The sequence below is a fragment of the Callorhinchus milii genome, unplaced genomic scaffold, assembly GCF_018977255.1.
Source record: "Callorhinchus milii isolate IMCB2004 unplaced genomic scaffold, IMCB_Cmil_1.0 Scaffold1, whole genome shotgun sequence".
Taxonomy (NCBI): Eukaryota; Metazoa; Chordata; class Chondrichthyes; order Chimaeriformes; family Callorhinchidae; genus Callorhinchus; species Callorhinchus milii.
In genome coordinates this window covers 115042574-115058208 of record NW_024704742.1, presented here as the reverse complement: position 1 = coordinate 115058208, position 15635 = coordinate 115042574, and the positions used below count along the sequence as shown (strand labels likewise).

At 43.3% G+C, this 15635-nt stretch overlaps 1 protein-coding gene across 1 annotated transcript in view; it reads left to right on the top strand.

Annotated features, from left to right (window-relative positions):
* Positions 1-3529: 3529 nt before the first annotated feature.
* LOC103182687 (zinc finger FYVE domain-containing protein 16) overlaps positions 3530-15635 on the top strand; it is a 30720-nt gene continuing 18614 nt past the window's right edge. The window contains 5 exon segments of the mRNA XM_007899775.2: positions 3530-3834; positions 4171-4277; positions 5731-7263; positions 7266-8065; positions 9155-9254. Coding sequence (XP_007897966.2) covers positions 4208-4277; positions 5731-7263; positions 7266-8065; positions 9155-9254 — 2503 coding nt within the window. The 5' untranslated portion in view covers positions 3530-3834; positions 4171-4207.

Below are 15635 nucleotides of genomic sequence, written 5' to 3'. Positions count from 1 at the left end.
TTCACTTTACAGTATATTCTGACGGGCTTTAAAATGTCTTGAAGTGCAAATGCAAGTATATTATTTATAAAATGTACATATATTGAGAAAGTCTGAGTCCTGTAGCCTTGCAAGCGAGAGACCTGGGGTCAATTCCAGGCAGGTCAGGGTGAAACCTTGGGCAAGTTTCCTTACTCCACACAGAGCCTAATAATAATCCCTCCAAAAACCAAAAACAATAATAAATTGGTCATTTTCAATCCACGACTGTTTGTGGGACATTGCTGTGCGCAATTGGCTGCCGCGTTCGCCCACAAATATACAGTCAATTCACTTTACAGTGTGTTCTGTGAAGCGCTTTGGGACGTCCTCCCGACGTGAAAAGCGCTATATCAAATGCAAGGATTATTATTATTATTATTAAGAGAAATAAAAGTCCTTTGCAGTGAAATAGGAGTTTCCAATCCTAATAATTCTACCAATTGAGTCTGGTATCCCCTGGAAACCAGAGATTCTTAGTGGGTGGGGAGTGTCTGTGTGTGGGGGGGGGTGCGGTGCCGTTGGCTGCCGCCTGTGGCGCTGTGGGGGTGCGGTGCCGTTGGCTGCCGCCTGGTGGCGCTGTGTGTGTGTGTGTGTGTGTGGGGTGTGTGTGTGGGGGGTGCGGTGCCGTTGGCTGCCGCCTGGTGGCGCTGTGTGTGTGGGGGGTGCGGTGCCGTTGGCTGCCGCCTGGTGGCGCTGTGTGTGTGTGGGGGGGGGTGCGGTGCCGTTGGCTGCCGCCTGGTGGCGCTGTGTGTGTGCGGTGTAAGTCCGCAGCAGTAGTTGGGCCTCTCGAGGCCCCGCGGGGAGTGCGGTGAGAGCGGAGTCGGCGGTTGAGGTCGGCGATGAGTGTTGGGTGAGTAGTGAGTCCCCAACAACCGGACCCCGGGCCCCGACCTCGGGCTGAGCAGCTCACAGCCGCCCCCCCCCCCCCCGGCCCCGAGCCACCGCCCCCCCCCCCACCCGGCCCCGAGCCCCGAGCCCCCCCCCGAGCCCCCCCCCCGGCCCCGAGCCCCGAGCCCCCCCCCGAGCCCCCCCCCGGCCCCGAGCCCCGGGCCCGAGCCTCGGCCCTACAGCGGGAGGGAGGGAGGGAGCGGCCAACCTCAGCCTCAGCCTCAGTCTGTGGGGGTCTGAGGGCTCTGAGGAAACCGATAATCCAGAGCCCGAGCGCTGGGCCTCGGCCTCTCTTAGTAATAACAGTAATAGTAATAACAGTAATAGTAAAGCTCCACATCACGTCCTCGAGACTCCTCAACGCTCCTCATAGAACACACTGTGAAGTGACGATTGTATATTTTGTGGTGAAACACAGCAGCGAATTGGCACAACAGAGGGTCCCCCAACACCACCCAACACCCCAACACCAACACCAACACCACCCACAGCCCTCACACCCCAACACCAACAGCCCCCAACACAGCCCAACACAGCCCTCACACCCCAACACCACCCAACACCAACACCAACACCACCCACAGCCCTCACACCCCAACACCAACAGCCCCCAACACAGCCCAACACAGCCCTCACACCCCAACACCAACACCAACACCACCCACAGCCCACACCCCCAACACCAACACCAACACCACCCACAGCCCTCACACCCCAACACCAACACCAACACCAACACACCCCACAGCCCTCACACCCCAACACCCCCCACACACCCCAACACCACCCAACACCAACACCAACACACCCACAGCCCTCACACCCCAACAGCCCCCACACACCCCAACACCCCCCACACCAACACCAACACCAACACCACCCACAGCCCTCACACCCCAACACCACCCAACACCCCAACACCAACACCAACACCACCCACAGCCCTCACACCCCAACACCACCCACACCCCAACACCCCCCACACCAACAGCCCCAACACCAACACACCCCAACACAGCCCTCACACCCCAACACCACCCACACCCCAACACCAACAGCCCCCACACACCCCAACACCCCCCACACCAACACCAACAGCCCCCACACACCCCAACACCCCCCACACCAACACCAACAGCCCCCACACACCCCAACACCCCCCACACCCCAACACACCCCCCACAGCCCCAACACCAACACAGCCCTCACACACAACACCACCCACAGCCCTCACCAACACACCCCAACAGCACCCACAGCCCTCACCCCCACACCAACACTCCCCACACACCCCACACCAACACACTCCAACACACCCCCACACACCCCAACAGCACCCACAGCCCTCACACCCCAACACCCCACACCCCCCACACACTCCAACACCCCCACACACCCACACCCCACACAACCCCCACACCCCAACACCCCCCCACCCCCCTCACACCCCCCCCACACCCCCGTCACACCCCCCACACACCCCAACACCCCCCAACACCGGGACCCCCACACACCCCAACACCCCCCACACAACCCCACACCCCAACACCCCCCACACCAACACCCTCCACACCCCCCCTCAACACCACCCACACACCAACACCCCCCACACACCCCAACACCCCCCGACGTGAAAGGCGCTCTATAAATGGAATCTTGTTGTTGTTGTTGTTGTTGCCCTCGGTCACGGCCCACGCCCCACCCGTCCACCATTGGCGGGAGAGCCTTCAGCCACTCTGCCCCCAACCACTGGAATTCCACCCCCCAGTCCCTCCGCCTCAACCCCTCCGTAGCCTCCTTCAAGTCCTGCCTCAAGACCCTCCTCTTTGACCATGTCATCGGTCACCCCCCTTCCCCTCCCCTCCCTTCCCCCCCCTGACCCCAGCTCGGGTCTGAAATCCTGTGCACTGTCCAGCGCCTTGGGACGTCCTCCAAACGTGAAAGGCGCAACAAATGTAATCTTGTTATTGTGACACAAGTTATTTTAGTTACAATGTATTGTCTGTCTTTGCTTTAAAATACTTTTCTGTTAGTTGAGTGTGACATAGCGAAATCCATCAACATGCAGAAGAGTTCCACACTTCTACGCTATCAACACATGGATATTTGCCAGTGCGTTTCAAAATATGAAATAACATTGGTCTTGGGACTGAGTTGGGACCATGTATTTTTTGATTTGCTGTAAATTGAGTAGTTTGCTCCTTAAATTATGTCCTTTCGAAATTGGATTCTATCATCCGCTTGTCATGGATGTTGGTGCCGTTTAACCGAAGCGATCAGGTGGATGTTAAACATCCAGTGGCACTATTTGAAAAGGGAAGGGAGTTTCGCCCGGTGTCCTGACCAGTAAATCCCCTAAATAAAATTAATCACTCACTCCATGGCTGTTTGTGGAACATTGCTGTGCAAAAAAATGCAGTTTGCCCACAAATTACACAGTCAATCCACTTAACAGTATATTCTGTTAAACGCTTTGAGACATCTTGACAATGTGATAAGGCACTATATCAAATGCAAGGATTAGTCAGTTTACCTTACAAATTTGCTCCATTATCAATCAAATATTGTTTGTAGTTGTTTTTGCGCCATATTCCTTGAGTTCCTTGGGACGTCCTCCCGAGATGAAAGGCGCTATACAAATGTAATTTTGTTGTTGTTATTCATGTGTTCTCTTCCATTTTACTTTTCTCAGCGCTCTTTAAACTATTTCATGTTCAGTACCTTCATTCTTAATGTGCAAATGGCCATTGTTGAACAGATGTACTGGATTTATTGTACTTTTAATTTCAGAGTTCGGCTGTCATATGCTCGGTTTGCAGAGACTCAAATGCCGAAGTCCACTGTGACTTGTGGAAACAATGTTCAAGCATTCCTGCAGTCAAGCATGTGATTGATGAGGACGTATTCTTGGAAGGCGTTTTGTTGGTGAGCGTCCCTTCCCTTCCATCTCCCCCGCCATGTGTTTGCCCTGTAGTGTACTTTATTTCAAGGATGTTCCTAATGATACAAGTATTTGCTGCATGGGGCCAAACATGCATGGTTGACAAGATCAGCAGATTTCTCAGTCGTCTTAGACTCTGTTGTATTGGTCAGTTTCCTGCTTGTTTCTCTTCTGAGATAAACCTTTTTTTTTCTGGTTTAAACCAGTCTTTTATGTAGTAGCGTCTGGTCATATGTTGACTGTGTGATCTGACTTAATTCAATAGTTCTTGTTAAATGAAGTAATTTGATCCATTAAAAAACGTTTATTTACTCTTACAGGAGGAAGGAGCTTCAAAAGTCTTAGACAAAGCCCAGAATGGACAATTATTTCAAAGCAGCAGTCTGTGACTTGGACAAATTACTCGATGATTTTGAGCAAAATCCAGGTTGGTTCTAATTTTCCTTTTGTTAGAAAGTCTTCCTGTTCTTAGGTTGATGGTATCAATCCCATGACATTGTTCAAAACGTAGAGAGAATTTCTCCCAGTGTCTTGACCAATATCCCTCCAGTAGGAGCATGAGAATACGAAGGGGCCATTCAGCCCGTTGAGTCAGCTATACCAGTGGTATAGTGAAAAGAACTTCGAGACATCTTCCAGAGGTGAAAGGAATTTAAATATAAATTCTATCGATTCTGCATCGATGGCCTTGCATTCAACATTTTTACAACCTTCTGTCAGAAAAAAAATTCTGATCTCACTTCTAACTATCCCAACTCTAATTTTATGATTATATTCCCTTATTTTGGACCCCCTTATTAGAGGGAAGAGCCATTCCTCCGGTTTCCCCCTACCCCTCTGGCTCTGTGACTTGCTCCGCAGAGTGAGGGTTGCTGTACAAATGCAAGTTGTTGTTGTTAATAAGTATAATTGGGCATTCACCTCATTTATGGTTGTGAGACCATGATTGGCACAAATTGGCTGCCATGTTTGACAGCAATTACCCGTGAAGCAATTTGAGATGTTGTGGAGCCATAAAAATGCAAAATCGATCTTTCTCTTCCCTCCCTCCCACTTCAATTCAATTTTAGATGTTTTGTAAATGAGTTAAATGTTTCTTTCATCTACTCATTTTTGCTCTCCTTTATCCTCTTCCTTCCTGAAGGTAGTGGTTGTTATGACAGGTCAGGTGCGAGCAACCTCTGATGTTGTTGACCTACAAATAACATAGTTACAGGGACACAAATGAGTTGTAAAATTCTGTGAAGAACTTTGAGACATTTTGATGATGTGATAAGGTGCTATATCAAATGCAAGAAAAATTAAATGCAACAATTATTGTTAACCCGTGCTAAAGTAGCTATTTATATGTGAATCTAAATTGACTTAAGAGTGGGGTTTACTTGACCAATGGGATAAAGAAGCCACACTACTCAGTGCTTTTACCATCTGAATCAGAAGAGCTAAACATGTCATTTTTATTAATGAGTGGCTGAATATCTGTTTTTCAAAGGTTTTTATTAGACAAGCCAAAATTGGTGACCTATTATGTCTGAATTGCTTCAATACACATCTTCTAATTTTTTTGTGTCATAGCATTTTTAATTAACTACAATTCCATTGAAAAACTTTAGTGCTTTGTCAAGTGTACACATTACCTAATAACAATGCATATTTTTCTATAAAGTCAGTTCATCTATTGATGTTCTGTTTTTTGTTAAATAGTCATATAAAAATAAAATGCCCAAATGAACATTTCTTCAGTTTGCTCAGTCAGTGCAGTTGTTACTTTTAATTTGTTAAAGGATCCTCATTTCTTCTTATCAGAGAATAGCTATAAAAGTTGAATATACTTTGAAGGCTTGGATTTTTACAAACTTACGGAATTCCTTTTTTTTTAGATGAAAATGATTTCTGTAAGACAAATGCAGGAGGGCGTATATCTTTGGACTGTTCATCTCTTCATTCAACTTCCAAAACCCTTACAGACCTTTCAGAAGCCACTGCACAGCCAACAATCAGCGTCCACTCCTCTGATACTCAACGTGGATCAGATTCATTGTCACTATGTGACCATTGGGAGACTGCAGCATTGGCACAGTCAGAAAAGCCTTTGACAGGATTGGACCTGTTGTCTACTGTTGACGGAAGAGCTTCCATTGATCCAAATGAGTTGAGTCACGGCAGAGGCAATGGATCCCTCTGTGACCTAATCAGTGACACTGAAAGTGTAACCCATGAAACACACAGCCATGAGGCTGACATGGAACCGGATGTTAAGCCCATTGAGAACCAATCCACTGGTTCACTGTTGATCGACTTTGATCGGACCTCACCACCAGTTCCTGTTGGTGACCTTGGATTGGAATGTTCTGCAGGAGGGAGTTTGGGAATTACGAGCCTGTTGGAGCTGGATATATCATTTCCAAATGGGACAGAGCTTGATCCGCAGCAAGTACAAAATGTTAATGCTAGAACAAGAGACACTGAATGTGCTAATGGTTTCCAGCAGGAGAATGCATTCAAGGAAACTGGGCCTCAAGAGGGGGAGGGGCCTGAAAACGTAGGGGGACATTTTGGGGAGCAGTTGACTGAGCCTGACTGTACTAAAGAGTTGTCAACTGTCTCAGAGTTAACCAAAGAGAACAATTTTGTAGCTACAGGCTCGACTGAAGATGATGACAGCACCGACCAAAGCGAGAGCTTGGAGGATTGCAGTTGGGCCAACGCAGCCACGGGAACAGAGTTGAGCAACACGACCGCTGCTACAGCCAGTGAGCCCGAGGAGATTGATCCAAGGTTACATGTTGAAAAAGAACTTTTAAAAGTAAGATATACGTGCAATGCTGGATTAACAAAAGACCATAAAAAAACAGAAGTTTGCGTGAATAATTCTACCAAATCCACTGAAGCCCATTATTCACGAAATTGTTTAGTTCCAGAGCAGGATTCACAGCTTTACCCACCTCAAAAGGAAGTAATTGAAATAGTGGACAATGGTACAAATGTGTGCACAGTGAATGGGAAAGCTGTTCACTTGAGCTCCGAGTCGCAGGATCGAGATTTGCCATTTATGGATGATATCGATTGTGATCTAGTGCACACTGGAGATATCTCTCCTGAGGAGAGTATAGGTTTGGAGAGTGATGAGAAGCCCGAGGAAAGGGCAGAAGCATTTTGTGACACAGAGGGAGAACAGCACGAAAGAACTCAAAATTATTCAGGTGATGATGATGTTGTAAACATGCCAATTAATCCATTTGAGGAAATATTGACTGACACAGGTGACGTGGAGACCATGACGACTCCTGCTTTAACTAATCACGAAGATTTTCCAATTGACTTTTCACTTAATAACATCCTTAAAGATGGGCTTGGTGATATAACCGATATGGTTAGTGATTCCGAGCTTGATGCATTCTTAATGGAGCAAGTGATATGAATGAGTCTGCGGTAGAGCCTTCAGTTAATGGCTTTTTAGAGCTAAACTTAGGCCGAAGTGGTTCACTTGAGCCAGGTGTTTCTTTCAGTCTTCCTAAAACCACTGATTCGAGTTGTATAAGTCTGCATCCCCAGGTAGAGACTGCTCCTAAATCAGCTGAACATGAAAAAGGGAGATTGGCATTAGATATTGGGAATACTTTATCTCCAGCAGAAAATGGTGTGATAAGCCCTGCTGTAAATGATACAGTGTCTGGGGCATCTACAGCTAATGTGGCAGCCAGGAATATAAACAATCAGAAATTGTCCTCAAGTGACTCTGGTCAAGTGGCCGACTATAGCCCAGTTCACAAGCAAGTTAATTTTGGAGGCGCTAGACCCAAACAACGTCTGAATGTCTCACCCAGAATCACGCCAACTACAGAACTCAGTGATCCAGGTACCACCAATGCTGAGGATGTTTCAAACAACTCAAAGCTGTATATTGACACAAAAGGTGCTGTTGCTGATGTAGTCCAAAGCCCTTCAATTTTGAGTCCCACTTGCAGCTTCAGCATTATTACAGAAGATGAGACTCAAGTGTTTGGACCTTCTTATGATTGCATAACAAATGACGATTGTGAGGGAAATGCAGCAGAAACAATGTGTTTACCAGAACAGTTGATGAGGGAAGCAGCAGCACTGGGCCAGAGCCAACCACAATGGATACCTGATTCCAAAGCTCCAAACTGCACAAAATGCCAAGCTAGATTCACTTTCACAAGACGGAGACATCACTGTAGAGCGTGTGGGAAAGTGAGTATTTAATGCAGTGGGACAGTCAAGTTAATTGCTCTGACAACATATTTGCTTACAAAATTTATGTTTATGGTTTTTAATAATTCTCTCCTTCACCACCATTATAACCAATCTATACCTTCTCAGATTTTCAAAAAAAAAAATCCTGATACTCATTTTTATTTGGTTATCAATAAATTAGTGAACCTGCGTGATTTTGTGGAATCTCTTGTTTTTTTCAGAAGTTGTCACCAAAATTATACCGGGGTTAAATTATGAGGACAGGTTGCATAACCTTGGTCTGTATTCCCTTGAGTTTAGAAGATTGAGGGGTGATCTGATTGAGGTGTTTAAAATAATAAAGAGATTCGATAGGGTAACTACAAAGAAACTATTTCCTCTGGCGAGGGAATCCAGAACAAGGGGGCATAATCTTAATTTAAGCTAGGCCATTTAGGAGCGAAATCAGGAACCATTTTTTCACACAAGTGGAAATTGCGTGAAAAAATGCGCAAAAAAGACTGAGGTGGATAGATTTATTTTTAGGTATGGGTATCAAGGGATAGGGAGCAAAGACAGATAATTGGAGTTCAGGTACGAATTAGTCATGATCTAATAGAATGACAGAACAGGCTTGAGGGGCTGAATGGCCTACTCCTGTTCCTGTATTTCTATAACACAACAAGAACAAAATTACATTTATAGAGTGCCTTTCACGTTGGGAGGACGTCCCAAGGCGCTGGACAGTCAGGGGTGGGCAGATGTGGCTGATTTTATTCAACCACTTAAAATATTAAATTACCAGCTTTTTTAAAAAAAAGTTGCAATGCAAAATATTCAAAATATAATCGATACATCTATTTTGATGTACAATTCTTTACGGAAAGACTACATTTATAGTAATACCTAAAGTTGAAGATTGATTCTTTCTGACGACGCTGTGATTACCTGGGTTTCCTTTGTAACATTTCCCTTTCTGATTGATCACTGAGGTTTATTTTTTTGGCAAGTAATTATTGTACCAGTATAATAGAAATATAGGTTTTCTTTGTGCTGTTTAATATATCACTCATGTTAACAGTGGCACTGATACAGTCATTTTTCTAGGTGTTCTGTACTGGCTGTTGTAATCAAAAGTGTAAACTCAAGTACTTGGAAAACAAAGAAGCTCGGGTTTGTGTTGTCTGCTTTGAGACCATACACAAAGGTAAGCACTTTTCTCTTTCACAAAGTAGTCTTCAGTTGTATCTTTACAATGACGAAAATGGATTCCTTTTTTGTAAAGCTGGCTGCTGCACTAGGTCAGTCCCTGAGTTTTCATTGTGGTCCATGTGGTTCACAAAACACTGCTCCATTTTACAGTATATCCTGTGAAGCACAGTGAGTCCTTCTGACACGAAAGGCTGTACCAAATATAACTACTAATATTATGTGAAAGGAAGTCTCCATACGGAGCTCATGTGAGATTAGTTTGGGTAGTTCTGAACTCAAGTCCTATTGCATATGGGCTCATAGCACAGAAACAACTGTAAATGCTGGCCCTATGCTGCCAGTCTCTCTCCAATAAGTCATTAGCTATGGTGAGGAGTGTTCTGGGTCTGAGAAGCACATTGATTGCTGAGGGAAGAGTAGAAGATGCTTTACTCTGCAACTAATCATTCATTATCTAACCTGAAAATTCTTGATAGCAAGGTAGGTTGCCTAAAATGCACATATTTGTCAGTACTAACCTGTCTCACCCGAATGAGAACAAAATCAAATTTTCTTTTGAAAGCAAATTGTATATTGGTACTTTACTCTCCTTAAAGAAAGCCATCACCATCTGAGTGGATACCGTAGAATGCTTTGAACATAAAGTATCTCCCCTCCCCCATCCAAAAGGAAACTTACTTTTAAATCTCCTTCCTGAAATGTAATGCTTTTATCAGAAACATGTATGTCTAAAAGCTGTTGCAGGATTTACTGACTAGAAAAAATGCACATGGATGGTTTGTTCAGCTTTCACACCTCTGACCACTATTGAGTCAAGTGAGCATTTCCATCTTTCCTACTCCTGGATAGTGATTCTTACGTGAGCTCACTCACCTAATAATAATCATAATATTCCTTGCCTTTGGTACAGCACCTTTCACATCAGGAGGATGTCTCAAAGTGCTTCATCGGATATATTGTAAAGTGGACTGACTGTAATTTGTGGACGCAAGTGGCACCCAATTTGTGCACAGCAATATCTCACAAACAGCCAAGCCAAACTGCCATTCAAACCAAAGAGATTGAACCTTAACAGCGTTGAGCATTTGTGCCATATGCAAGGTGATGGTCAAAATCTACTTTCAGACTCATCTTTTCACCCACAAAATACATAGTTCAATCCACTTTACAGTTTATCATGTGTAACACTGTGTGATGAGGCGCGATATCAAATGCAAGGATTATTATTATTTCACTTTTCGACCGTGCTTTTGGTTACTCTCTAACCCGCCTCCCCACCCTTCCTCAGCTCCCCCACCTTGGTTCCCAGTTAGCTGGGGAAGTTATGTAGCAACCGTAAAAGTTGTTATATAAATGTAAATTGTTTTTGTTATACTTGCTTTACGATACAAATCTTGAAATCATGACGATATTGTTGAATAGTTCTCAGTTGTGTTGGACAGGGTGTGCTAGCTGTCCCCAGTAGGTGCTCTACCTTCTTCTGAAACTTGAACTGTACACAGAGTGCCAATGGGTGTGGGAGGTACACTAGTGTAACTTATTGTTTTTTTATATCAATTCCTGATGTTACATCAGAAATGATGCAACACTTGTCTACAATAAACTCCTGATAACTTGTCACTCCAAGGTAAAGGGGCTCAGTGACTAGTTATCCGGAGAGGGTAGTTAGGTCCTCCCGGGCCACAAGGGGGTGCGTGACTGGTGTGGGCCCTCGGTGGAGGTTGGGCACTCATGCTCAGATGCATCACAGGGTCTATTGGAGGACCACGCCACGGCCTCCCTTCATATTTGTGTCGCAGAGACCTCTGGCCTATTGGAGGGCCTCCGCCCTATCCTGTTACAGCATTGTATTGTGGATATGAAGCAGTGCTGCAACCGGCCGGACTGTTGTGGAAAATACAAGCTGTTTGTAGCGTTAACCAAACATTTTTGTCTTATCAGGAGTTTTACAGATAAAACTTTGGTCATTTACCTTTCTGACTTTTTCTCTGACTTTCTTTCTCTTTCTCACTTTCTGACCCTTACTTTCTCTCTCTCTGTTTGTCTCTCTGTGACTCTTTCTGTCTCTACATAATAGTGTAGAACTTGTGTCTCACTCCTGGTTCACAGTCCTGCTGCTCAGCTAAATCACCTTTTTTGTCAGCCTTGCATCTTCACTTCTCTTCTGCTCTGGAGCCTGCTGCAGATAAGGGGACGCTTGCACAGTTGGCATGTGGATATGTAGTGTTCTGCTGTATATAAAGTGCTTGAATAGAGTAACAATAAAGGGTATGGGGAGCAAACGAGTGGAATACTGAGCTGAATAGTCTGGTTTTGCACTGTAACATTCTACGCTTCAAAAATTAAATAACTAGAATGGATTAACAGGCAGTGGTTTGAATACTGGATCCTGGATTTGTTTAAAAAATGACTCGATACTGTAATAAGACAGTAGGGTTGGTATTTTGGATGGATGAGATTAAATGGACCTTCTTTATCTGAACTCATCTTGTGATGTGAAAGCCCTTAAGGAATGTGTTATTTTTGAAGCGCAAATAATCCAAACAAATGTGCTACTATATTTTACAACAACTTGCATTTATCTAGTGTCTTTCACATAAAGGACTACTTTGAAGTGCTTTATAAACAGCTGATCCCGGTTAGATTAATCTGTGGGGTCTTCGTTCCAGAATTCGGAGAATAGCTCTGTAACCAAGGTGAAAATTAGCAGGTTAAGTTGACATTACCCCTTAACAAGTTCTCAAGAGTTTCAGGTAAGTATTGGAATCAGCACTTGTGCAAAGATCTTTCTTTACTTATCTGGTTGTTTTCATTGGCAAGGATATGCAGTGGAGAGAGAGGAGGAAGAAATTAGCCTTAAAATTATTAACCATCCTCAATGCTTTTATCGTACTGTAAAGTAATATTACTGTTGTCACCTGGATACCTTTCCTGTTGAGTAAAGAAGTTTGTTAAATATACAAAGAGTAGGCAATCTGTCCACTTAGGAGCCTTGTGTGACCCGAGGAAACAATTGCTTTATATCCCTGGGTGTAAGAAATAGCAACAGGCGAATTGTGCTAATTTGGATTAATACCATGAGCTGAGCTTATTAGCCCTCACCTCCAATAGGGTGAATCTTCAGTTAAAAGGGAATAGGTTTTATGTCTGTGGTTTTCCTTCACTTTTTAGGTATTACAAAAGTCATGGGGTTACTGTGCCACTGCTCATTAGTTATCGAGTTTAAGGTATAAAATGTGATACCTAATTGTTTTTTGATCTGTGCACTGGTGCTTATCGAGAACGTTATTTAAATGGTACTTCTAGAGGTGGAACAAATCTGACTGTGGTTTATCAATGTGGTCTAATGGCCTGTTTTGCTTATTATGTTCTAAAATATCTCTTTAACAGCAGTGTGGCGGGGGAGTGGTTTTGTGTACATTGGTAGGGTACTATCACAGCCGTCTTCAGTCAAATCTAAAGCTACTTGTAAAATAGTCCAAAATATTATTTAAAATTTGTAGTGATAAATTCTATGCATGGTCACTGGAAACTTTGAGTAAATAAATGTATCCATTGCTTTCATAAATAATATTTTCATAACAATTAATCTTTACCCCAGGCATTCCCAGCTGGTGTTTTGAAAGCATTTGCGCAGATACTAGATTCAGCCGTCTGTGGTAGTCTCGGTAGTCCATTCCTGAGCCAAGCAGACCTGCAGAACTAAGGCACCGTTGATGACAGATCAGCCAGCCTGGTTTATCGGCGGAACTTAGAGGGGCAGACTGGTCATTGGGAGCAGAGATTATTCCCACTTGGCTCCTGGTAACCCTGCAAGCCAAAGGCATAACAGGGTCATCCTAGCTGGACAATCAGTAGGAAGCTTACAAGACGGCGCTTTCAATGAAAAACTTTGTGATTTTAGTAGGTTAAACTTCATCAGCACCACATACTCTGGGGTCCCCATGCATTGACTGTGGCCAACCTGTGCCTAATATTATCTGAAATTAAGTAAGCAGGGTGAGTGCCTTCAGGGAGAGAGAATTCGTTCCATTCTAGACACAGGGAAATTTCCATGTGTAGGTACCATACATATGTGGAACTGTGTCTGTGTTGAATATTCTTGGGAGATGGGTTTCTCCATGTGTCAGACACCTGGGTGATCAAAAACAAGTTTATATATTTAGATTATATTTCTGATTTCACTCTTGGGTATATTTGATAGGTTACAGCAAGCTAGTGGGACTTTTCATCACAATTTTTCACCTGGCCAGAGCACAAGCAATGATGCTGCATTGGTGAGGTGAGGCCAGTTGTATAACCAGTTACCCCTCCCCTGTTCTACACGTTGTAAATGTTAAGTAAAATACCCACACCTCAATTGCACTTAAATATGCTTTACCCTTTAAACTGTTTTTGGTTCAATATGGTACTTGCTTTCCTCGATTTATTTGCTTGATATATGCTGTCTTAGTGCTGCACAATGTGGCACCGAGCCAGTGATTGCACTGATTGCATTATATAAATAAGTGCTTTTTAAAAAAAATATCTTGCGGCTATCTGAACTGAGTGTTTTTGCAGTGTGCAATGAGCACTAATGATGAGCCCATGCGACTGAACTTTGAGAGTATAACATAGTCGCTGAAAGCGTATTAAAAGGTTAGTTATCTTTTCCCATTAATGCCCAAACTTATAAGTTTATAGTCAGGTGCAGTCTGCTTCTGGATGTAAACCATTTTTACTTTAAATTTAAAACATTTGTAAAGTCACATTTCATGTGGCACTAAGCATGTTTTCGCTCAGACTGATGCATGATCATTTGCAATTAAATTAATGGTGTAACGCATTAGTTTACCTTCATCTCTCCTCTGCCCTAAATTCTGATCGCCTTTGTACAGTTTGAGTTGGGCTATTTTAGTATTTGTGATCAGTGTTTAACATAAATGAGAATCAAAGTTGATTTTGCTATTAAAATAAGTGTGTGTTTAGCTTGGATTATTTGATAATTTACTAACATCAAACAGTTCTTAACCCTTTGGGTAATTGGAGATCTTTCAATTCAAATAGAATTAAGATATTCCCAGTTTATTATTGTTAAGTCAAATTTAAAAGTTAAGTTTCCAGCGCTTTGTGTTGAAATTTAAATTCTTAACCTCTTGTTTTAAGTATAGAAATGTTGCTTGGGTGCTTAAAGGGTTAAGTTCACAAATTGGTTCCTGTTTTCTGTTTTGAATCGCATGATGATCTGTTTTGCTTAAGCCCTCTTAAATCCCAACTGCACCCACGTGTTTTGGCAGCGACTTAAATAAGCACTGTTTTAGACCATGGCTCGCAATTACCATTCCTTTCCCTTTAGAGGTTAATCACCCTCATGACTGAAGCCTTGTGCTGTGCGTGACTCACTTAGACTGCGTATTGACCACACTGAACACGGTGGATTCCAAACCTGTTACCATTTTTGAGCTTTCAAGCAGAATGTGGTTTTACTCTAAACTGTATAAACAGGTTAGCTTTTACCAAGATATCAGTTAACATTTTAAGTGTAACACGGATTATACAGCTGTATAATAAGGCTTAAGGATATCCATTTTAGCTTAAACTCTTACAAAAAATTTCGGTGCAATCTTAATGCAATATAGTTGAAAATATTGGTGTAAAATCTGAAAAATATGTTTGAATTGTGGATTCTAGAAACAATTTTTTTTAAAAAGAAGCCTTTAATTTCCTGTTCCTATTTTTCAGTGGAACAAACTGATTATTTTGCAAAACTTAAATGCTGATTTAGGAAAATGAGTGAGATGCGGTAGCTACATTGCACCACACCAATATGGTGAGCTGTAGGGTACAAAAGACTGAAATCGTCTTTTGTATGAATGTGAGTATATGGCTGTGTGTCTTCAGCTCCACTCCGTCTCGTTCCACAATACTTTGGAAGACGTGCACCTCTCTTCCTATTCTCTCCCCCACCCCCCTCCCAGTAAAATCTGGTAGAAAGTAATTACTGAGCATTGCCACACTTGCTCCACAATATTGTGGAAGCTATGTGTCCCTGTCTTCTTATCCCACCTGCTGTAAAAGGCTTAGCAAGATTTAGTGACTTAAACCCTTTTTTTTGTTGCATTTCTTCATATAGTTCTCTTTCTGTTTTGCTCCCGCTTTCCACCCTGTGAGATTCAAAAACAACGCAACAACAACCATTAGCAGATATATATTGCTTTTCACATAGGATAACATCTCAATATTTTTTACAGAGCTTGTGTGGAAACCTAAGCAAGGTGGAAATTAGAGTTAGGTTAAGAGGGCTGTAACTGAAGGCACGTTCAATGAGGTAGGTTTTTAGAAGGGTTTTGAAGGGTGGGTGCGAGGTGGAGGGTTTTGGGAGGCTGAAGTTTGCAGA